Raw genomic sequence first — 9,786 nt, 5'->3', positions numbered from 1 at the left:
AGAATGAACACAATTCAGTAGGGATGTGAATAACAGCAGAATACAACCCCTGCAGTTACTTGTGAACTCGCTGGTGTGTCAGCAGGGTGGATGACTGAGTGAATCCCTTCCCAAGCACTGAGCAGGTGAATGGTGTCTCCCCAGTGTGAACTCGCTGATGTGTCAGCAGGCTGGGTGAGTGAGCGAATCCCTTCCCACACGTGGAGCAGGTGAACGATCTCTCCCCAGTGTCAGGTCAGGCAGGGAATTGAATCCCTTCCCACAGTCCCTACATTTCTACGGTTTCTCCGTGGTGCGGGTGTCCTCCTTGTGTCTCTCCAGGTTGGACGATCAGTTGAAGCCTCGTCCACAAACACAACTCGTGCATAGTTTCTCCCCGCTGTGAATGATGCAATATTTTTTCAGGCTGTGTAACTAGTTAAAGCTCTTTCCACAGGCAGTGCACTGGAACATCCTCTTTCGGGTGTGTTTATCTCGGTGCTTTTCCAGTCACACTGATGTTTGAAATCTTTTCCCAGACAGAACAGACAAACATTTCTCCTTCCACATTCAAAGGCCGATGATATTCAGATCCTGAGGAATCGAGTGACTCTGTCAGATCTTGACATGATGTTTAGTTTGAGTTTCCCGTCTGCAAATCCTCCCTTTCTAATACCTAACAGGCCGACTCAGGATTCAACCCTCAAGCACCACGATTGGCAGAACACGCTGATCCCTGGGCCCTCCGAGCTCTCTTCCTGTTGGTTCCCATGGCAATCAATCACCACTCGCCAACATTACGCTACCAGATTAAGTTGAGGAGCCCAGAGGAAGAAATAAAATGAGGCAGTGAATCAACGACTTGGCAGCCAAAATCTCGCCGCCCATGGTGTAAGTGGGTGTGTGAATCTGCTGGGCAATCTCCACAATGGGCTGGCCCCACTTCATCCGCTGCGGCTCATCCGGGCCACAAGTGGAGCCCCATAGGCAGCTTGCTGTACGGCTTGCTAAGTATATTTAATGAAATTAGTGGGAACACCCAAATGCTGCAATTCCAACAGATGTCCTGCTGTGCTGCATTCCCACCAAAATTGTGCCCATATCAGAATTTTTACATTCATATCGTTACATCCTGGCACTTAATTAGTCAGTGCTGCTTCCCCGAAAAGAAAGAAACTAATGTAGTTATTTTGTTTCTTCCAAAGTACTTGACATTGAGGAGGGTAATCATGTGTTTCAGTGAGGAAATCATGCACAAAGGCAGCGTGAGTCAGAGACAGAGTTATAACATTGTAATCTGACGCTCCAAACTGAGAGTGGCTCGTAGTGGGAGGACAGGATTGCAGAATAAGCTGAGGAATGAATTATTTTGAAATGTAATAGTTGCTTTTGTTATGTAAACAAATGAAGAAAAGGTCACCTGACCACTCTGATCAGCTTCTCTGCACCATGTCAAATGACCTTTTAAGAATCATCTTGTGCCTCCACATATATCTCCCGTAGGGCAAACTGCCTTTGTGTAATCAGAGTATATATTGTGTGCTGTTTGCACAGATAACAATAAAAACGCTCACAACCAGGTGAGTACATCATTAACAGTGGATTTATTGATGTGGGTAACTGAATACTACTTCAACTTTAGCTCAACTGGTTAAGGACAGTCAGCTGTCTTCTAAAGACGGGCAAGGATTGTTTCCTTCCTCCTTTGAGCCACCAAGGGGGACACATCTACATCTTTTGTCTCTTTTCCGTTCCCCCATCTTCACTCCACAGGTTCCGGTCAAATAAACCCGACACCTGGATGTGTGTATTTGCATTGATTGGGGAATATAAAAGCGAAATGATTCAGTGGTAACCTCCGGTTTTCTTTATAGGTGACTGCTGGCTCTTGGCTGCCATTGCATCGTTGACCCTGAACAATGAGGTCTTCTGCAGGGTGGTTCCCAGTGAACAAGACTTTGGCTCTGATTATGCAGGAATCTTCCATTTCCAGGTAAATCACATCACTTTTATATTTTACTGTTTGGGAGGGGTTGGGGGGGGGCGGAGATTGAAGATTCTAATTCTGCTTCTAAATGAAGAGTAGGGAGTTAAAGGAGCCTTGCACATGACAAGTGTATACCAAAATTTTGGGTGCACACGGTGGGGGAGGGGTAAGGAGAGAGTGAGGGGGAGGGGATGAGAGGAGAGGAAGGGGTAAGAGGGGAGACTGAATGAGGAGAGCAAGAGCTGGGAAACTATATTGAGACGGTGGGAAAACTGGCAGCTGGGGGCATACATCATCTTCGGGAGTGCAAGTTAGAACACACAAGCAGGCCGTTTGGCCCAACCAATCTGTCAGTGTTTATCCTCCACATGAGCAGTAGTCCTAACACTCTGCTTCCATATCCATTGTATGTATGCTCCTCATTCTGGATCCTTCCATCAGTCGAGAACATCTTTTTTTTAAAAATCCTTTGGTAATTTTAAACGCTCTGAAATCTCTTCTGTTCTAACAAAAACGGCTCCAATTGGAGCACAATCTACACAGAGGGTTGCTAAATTGATCTGAGATTTGCTAGAAATGTCTGAATTTAATTAATTCAGCTTGTTGGTCCTTTTTGGGAGGTGCGAGTTCTATCCCCTCAGTATAATAATATCTCGATATTCTTGTTCAGTTCTGGCAGTATGGAGAATGGGTGGATGTGGTGATCGATGACAGGTTGCCCACAAAGGATGGCGAACTGATGTTTGTGCACTCAGCAGCTGGAAACGAGTTCTGGAGTGCTCTGCTGGAGAAAGCTTATTCAAAGTAAGTCCACATTCGAGTCATAGCCATTATTTGCTTCTTTATCTGTATGCAGAAATAATGGTTTTAGTCTTGACTTTTTAGCTTTGTGTATTTGCTTTTAATATCTCTGTAAATCTCCTCCCCTAATAAGTAGGTAATTGCATCATGTGGCACGCTGGTAAGCCAACCCCAAGAATCTCTCCATACTGCTGTTACTGAGCCAGACAACAGCAGCTACTAGAACTCCTATAGCATTCCTTATGTACAGAAAGATGGCTCAAGGCCCTTCATGGAGCACAGCAAGAGATAGGCATCATGCAGCAAGGAAGCTAAACAGAAGAGGGGGGAAACAAAAACAGTCAAAAAAGAAAGGTTTGTCGAGACTTTTTGCGAAAGGATAGATGGCAAGGTAGAAGTGTTGAAGGAGAGAATTCCAGTAACCATGGACATAGTTATTGATGGGGAAGCAGCAGCAGGAGTGAAGAACAATGAGTCAGCCGGTGTCTGAGGAGCAGGAGGAGGCGATTGTAGAGGTAGGGTGAGATGAGGCCAATGAGAGATTTGAAGGTGAGGATGAATTTGGAATCAATTCACTGGGCCACGGGGAGCAAGTGAGACTTGGCAAGGACAAAGGCGCTGGGAGTGCAGGACTTGGTGCAAATGACAATGTAGGTAGCGGTGTTCTGATTAGTTGTAGTTTGTGGATGGGTGACTTACTCGCCTTGGAGCCTTTGGGAGCTGGCCATTCAGGATTTTCACCAGCTCAGCTGAGCAGGCTGCAAGGACACCCATCCAAAGCCAGCGGGCCCTCTTTTTTTTTATTATATAATTGTCGGGTCCCGCTGACGTCATTGGAACTGGACTGCAATTTTAACTCGATGGCCTGAGTGGGAGGTCACCATGGCCTTCCCACTAGGTGAAGACAATAGGAAAAGGATCTGGGGTCTGATGCCCAAGCAGGGATGGTTTTTAACTTTTATTTTTAACTTTCCTTGTGGGGTCTGGAGGAGCAGGAGTGCTCCTCTTGATCCACAAGGAAAGCTTGGGCCTCCCCGTGCTGTGGACTCCCCGCCACCCCATCAGACAGTTGCCTACCTGCTGAGTCGGTGGATGGCCTCCTGGCCAAATTCCACTTTCCTCAGTTGGGAAGCGGGCTTCACATACCAGGCTGAAACTTGCCATTCAGTTTGCAGTCAGATGGACTAATTGAAATGTGCCTGTTTTCCAGGTTAAATGGATCGTATGAAGCACTGTCCGGAGGATCCACCACTGAAGGGTTTGAAGATTTTACAGGAGGAATTTCAGAGTGGTATGAATTGGATAAAGCACCAAGCAATCTCTTTAAGATCATCCAAAAGGCATTAAAAGCTGGATCACTGCTCGGCTGCTCCATTAACGTGAGTCTCTATTTAATCCAAAATGTTAGCAGAACTCATCATTCATGGTTTTTGTTTACTTCAAACTTTTTGCTGACTATAATGATGATCCATCAGATAGGCTTTGTATTCACTTAGCAAGTGCTGATTGGGACATCGAGGTCGTTAAAGTCTGCCAAGTTGGCCCATTTTACACCTTGTTTATATTACAATCTCAACAGTTTTGTAATGTGTGAAAGTCTGCTGTTGCCCCGTAACTGGGATGAAATCAGAAACATAGAAACATAGCAAATAGGTGCAGGAGTAGGCCATTCAGCCCTTCTGGCCTGCATCACCATTCAATATGATCATGGCTGATCTTGCAACTTTAGTACCCCATTCCTGCTTTCTCTCCATACCCCTTGATCCTTTTAGCCGTAAGGGCCACATCCAACTCCCTTTTGAATATATCGAACGAACTGGCCTCAACAACTTTCTGTGGTAGAGAATTCCACAGGTTCACAATTCTGAGTGAAGAAATTTCTCCTCATCTCGGTCCTAAATGGCTTACCCCTTAACCTTAGACTGTGACCCCTGGTTCTGTACTTCCCCAACATCGGGAACGTTCTTCCTGCATCTAACCTGTCCAATCACGTCAGAATTTTATATGTTTCTATGAGATCCCCTCTCATTCTTCTAAATTCCAGTGAATATAAGTCTAGTCGATCCAGTCTTTCTTCATATGTCAGTCCTGCCATCCCGGGAATCGGTCTGGTGAATCTTCACTGCACTCCCTCAATAGCAAGAATGTCCTTCCTCAGATTAGGAGACCAAAACTGTACACAATATTCAAGGTGTGGCCTCACCAAGGCCCTGTAGAGCATAAGCAACAACACTGAAACAGCTGCATATGTGAAGTTGCTCAAATGTCATGGCCAGAAACGTAAAGCTGTGACAGTGAAACTTCCCCAGTGATGATTGAAAAATCTGCAGTAGCAAAATAGAAATTGTGTCACTTGCCTGGGAACAGATAGCAGTTTCCAGCATCCGGCACCCCTAACATGGGACACTTAACATTTGTTGGCAGTGGCAACTTTCCTCCAGAGGCTTCTTGGAAATCTGCCTCACTCTGGACTCACCTGTACCACCTTGTTTATAGTGCAGTACTGCCTCTCTAAGCTGTGTTGTAATAAAAACAACCTATAAACCACGCTAAGACTTGAACTTCGTCAGACAATATTAAAACCTTCTTAAATTAATCAGAGTTCTAAAATGTCCTGATTCCCTGGGCGCAGTGCATAAAGTAATACCGTGCAGGGGGCAATTGCCCGCCCACCCGATTTTCTGTCCATTATGATAGATGTACTGATAATGAGGTGGGCTCTGTTACAGGCGTGCAGTCCTCCCCAAACAATTTGCCTCTGCATGCTGTGTCCAAGGGACCCTTTACACCCAGGGGCAGTAAGTAAATCTGCCTCACTGTGCACTCATCTGACTGGTCCCCAAAACTATATCATCCACTCCCTCAAATAGCGATTCAATTCTCACTAAAATGTTCTCACTGTCTACCTCCGTAAGAACATAAGAAATAGGAGCAGGTGTAGGCCATTTGGCCCCGCGAGCCTGCTTCGCCATTCAATAAGATCATGGCTGATCTGATCCTGGCCTCAGCTCCTCTTCCCTGCCCGCTCCCCATAACCCTTGACTCCCTTATCATTCGAATATCTGTCTATCTCCACCTTAAATATATTCAATGACCTCCATAGGAGGACTTCCTATTTTTCACTCTTTAATCATTTTTTATGAACCTTCACACCTCGACAGTGTGGGTGAAGTTCCTCCTCTTTGCTGTACTTTGATGTACGGTGTGATGTATTATGGATTATAATAGGAATCACGCCAATTGGAAGGTAGAGTTTACTGCCTGGAAGGGTGGATCACATGCCCTGTATTTTCTTTCTATTCAATGAAAATATGGCCGATTCTATCAAGTGTATGTAATCTGTCCCGGGGGTGAAGATGTAAATCCATTCTGGTGAGTGTGTAATTGGGACTATAATTGTGTGATTGGAGAACAAAGTATGTATTTAGGCCATTGCAGCTATAATTCAGTTCAGAAGAATTAAGGTTTTTAATTTCTGTTTATCAATATCTTGGTCTTTAATTCAGGGACCTGATCAAATTTGCATCTTTTAAATTGTTGACATCTTGTGTAAACTCATGAACCTAGTGCAAGCCTCCAGATATACTGAACTGGGAGCTCTTCTTGCTCCCTGTGTCTTTGCTCTTTTATCCCACCATTTCCTATCTAATTATTTTCTAGGAACCCCAAGACTGTGGAATTCCTTGCCTTCTTCACTCTTCCTTTCATCCTATAATCTACAAGCCTTTGAAGTTCAGGATTAGCATCAAATAATAGCTACTTTTTGATTTACTTCACCTTCTACTCTACTTTACTTGGTAATGTAATATAATATGGATCTTGGCTGTTCATGGGTTGTCAAAATTTTGTGCTGTAATAAAAATGAAAAATAGTGTAATAACATTATGCATAGAGGGTGACTAATAAAAAAATCATATAAATGACCCATATGATACGTGAATGTTGACTATTTAAATTGATACTGTTTTATGCATTAGATCACCAGCTCAGCAGAGACTGAGGCAATTACTTCACAGAAGTTGGTCAAAGGCCATGCTTACTCCCTTACTGGAGCAGAAAAAGTAAGTGTACAACAATATATTTTTAATATTCCTCCTCCTTCTTCCTCGCACTTTAAAATTTCTCTGGAAGAGGGCAGCGTTGTTTCTCTGTGGTCGCTGCCAAATCTAACTTTTAATGAATTCAATAACCTTTTTCTCCCTTCCTTTCTTAAAAGTTGTGAGTTGTACTGGCTGGACAGGTGGTAGAGCCTCTGATACCTCACCCATTACCCAAAACAGTCACTCCCAGCTTCACTAAAGAGAGGTTTAGAACTCACTGAACTGATCAGTAGGAGGATGGCAGGCCAGGGATCCAAGACAAGTATTGAGTGGAGGCTATGCTGCGTCCCTGTTTATATTTGAAGTGAATGTTTTGTTCTCAAGACTGAAGAATTGTTTATTTTTGTCTGCCTGGTCAAGTTTTTGCTCAGCCTTAAGGTGCCTCCACATGTCACCCTGTGGCTAAGAAGGCTGTTGCCTTCCAGGTCTCAGTTATGCACTTCAGGAAGTTAGCTGAAGTCTGCAATATCCACATGACTGGCTCAATCTCTGAACACTAAATGTATGCAGAAACAAGCCATTGATCTACTGAATTTTTTTTTACATTTGTTTATGGGATGTGGGCATCACTGGCAAGGCTAGCATTTATTGATCATCCCTAATTGACCTTGAGAAGGTGGTGGTGAGTTGCCTTCTTGAACCACTGCAGTCTGTGTGGTGAAGGTACCCCCATAGTGAGTATACTTCTTTATAGCAGTTTGAGTGGTTTGCCATTTCAGAGGGCAGTTAAGAGTCAACCACATTGCTTGTGGAGTCACAGAGAGGCCAAGTAAGGATGGCAGATTTCCTTCCCAAAAGGACATTAGTGAAACGGATGAGTTTTTACGACAATCTGGAAATTTCATGGTCACCATCACTAGCGATTTTTATTCTAGATTTATTAATTAACTGAAATTAAATTCCCCAGCTGCTGTGGTGGAATTTGAACTCACTTCTCTAGATCATTAGTTCAGGCCTCTGGGTTACTAGACTGATAACATAACCACTATGGTATCGTACCCGATGGAGGCAGGTTGACTGTTTCCTGAATAAAACTTTACTCCAATACTCTAAATACGAGAGTTTTACTTAGTACAGCAGCATAAGACTTTATTTTGGTTTTGTCAATATTTGTATGTGTATGGGTGTGCAAATTATATATTTGTTAAAAAATGTTATCCAACTTTGTCCCTGCATTGAGGTAGTGATTGGCTTGAAAACTAGAGCATTCCTTTCGGCTTGGGATGCGCAAGACCCACAACCAGCCACCTGCCATTGTACAATTAGAGCGACATTTCCATGAGTGTGGTCACGTCATCAATGAATTGGGTAAAAATCATTTTTCATTGGGCGCCATGGGGGAAAGCTAGCTCGGAGCGCAAGAAGAGAAATGCCCCATTTAAAACCCCGCAGTAATTCTTGCTTTATTTTTCTTGGAGGGTGTTACACAGCTGACACTGAATATTTATTTCTGAGGCCACGGATGAACTAGAAACATTATGGGAATATATTTTAACCCTGTAGGTGGATTATCAAGGTGATGAAGAGAAACTGATCCGGATCCGGAACCCTTGGGGTCAAGTGGAGTGGACTGGATCCTGGTGTGACAAGTAGGTTCTTTTGGGCGTACAAGAATCCCATTTCTGTTATAATGGTGATTGTTTGTGATCTTGGACATTGTCACGATGAATTCACCCTTCAGAATTCTGCTCCTCCATGTCAACAGATGGTTTGTGGGTGACAAGCCATGATCCCTGCTCCCATAGTAATGACACCACTATGAGTTATTCAACAGCAGCAGAAGGCACAAGCCTCAACCAGAGCGGCTATCAAGAGGACCATCAAGGTCTTGGAGTCACTATTGCTGCTTTGACAGGACAGGAGGGGATTCTGCAATATGCTGCAGCTCATCTGTGCCCTGCACAACCTCCTCATCAATAAAAACCTGGGCATAGTCATTCTTGAGGATGCAGCCCTAGCTGCTTCGGAGGCAGAAGTACTTCGAAGAGAATATCAGGGTGACCATCAGTCAAATAACTTCTCAGTGACTTTCTTCCCTCACCTTCAAATAAAAAACAAATCCTTCAGTTCAGTACCGTCCTAGAATATCAATATACATCAAATCTTTGTCCCTGCATGATTACACCAAAAATCACACCTCATTGAATGTTAGCATGAAATAAGTGCGTATGACTATAATCCGCATCAATAACAAAGCACAATATACATATGCATTCTCTTTTTTGATACAATAAACTCCAAAGTGAACTGATGCCAATTACAGCCTATTCCATCCTCACTCTGAGCTTCCCCTGGGTGTCTAAAATGCCTTTCTTTCTCCAATTCTAGAGTTTCTCCAAGGTGCAAACTGAGGGCCAGAATCACTAGAGGAATTGGGCCTTTGATCGAAAACACTAACACAAAAAAATAATTTTAAACCACTTTTGAAATTCTAGTAATGCCATTCGATCAATCAAAAACCTAGATCCAGCCCTTCAAAGCAAATAAGTATAATGGCCCGGATTTCACGGTGGGTAATGACAGCGAACTGTCAGCGTTCGCCGGCATTACTCCTCTGAAACTGACTGCAACTTCAGGATGTCGCGCATGCACATCTAAACGTAGAAATCCTGAAGTTGTGGTCAGTCATTCACTGCTCCGACACCAGCTGCACTGTGGACCCCCCATAGCTGGCAATTTGTGAAATCAGTGAAACTGACGAAAACTTGGGCTTTTTCATGCTAATATCGCTGTTAAATACCCCATTAAATATTAAGCCTTGTTGGAATAGGTGTAACTGGGGTTTTAATAGCCTGTTGAATGGTAAACAAACTTACTGCCCGTGAAAAACTAATTTTTATTTTTGTTGAGTGTCGAATTTCTCCACCATTACAATTTTTTTAGAACTTAAATTTTTTTACATTTATTTAAAGTTTTTTT

General features: G+C 43.5%; 1 protein-coding gene across 1 annotated transcript in view; it reads left to right on the top strand.

Moving 5' to 3' along the window:
• Positions 1 to 1,849: 1,849 nt before the first annotated feature.
• Positions 1,850 to 9,786, top strand: part of LOC139254797 (calpain-2 catalytic subunit-like) — a gene marked incomplete at its 5' end in the record, with an annotated part of 34,871 nt that continues 26,934 nt past the window's right edge. The window contains 5 exons of the mRNA XM_070873822.1: positions 1,850 to 1,972; positions 2,637 to 2,770; positions 3,978 to 4,146; positions 6,745 to 6,828; positions 8,371 to 8,456. Coding sequence (XP_070729923.1) covers positions 1,850 to 1,972; positions 2,637 to 2,770; positions 3,978 to 4,146; positions 6,745 to 6,828; positions 8,371 to 8,456 — 596 coding nt within the window. The remainder of the gene's footprint in view (positions 1,973 to 2,636; positions 2,771 to 3,977; positions 4,147 to 6,744; positions 6,829 to 8,370; positions 8,457 to 9,786) is intronic.

Source organism: Pristiophorus japonicus, unplaced genomic scaffold, assembly GCF_044704955.1.
Source record: "Pristiophorus japonicus isolate sPriJap1 unplaced genomic scaffold, sPriJap1.hap1 HAP1_SCAFFOLD_578, whole genome shotgun sequence".
In the NCBI taxonomy this organism is placed as follows: Eukaryota; Metazoa; Chordata; class Chondrichthyes; family Pristiophoridae; genus Pristiophorus; species Pristiophorus japonicus.
The sequence above is the reverse complement of the archived record's forward strand: the minus strand, read 5'-3'. Positions and strand labels throughout refer to the sequence as shown.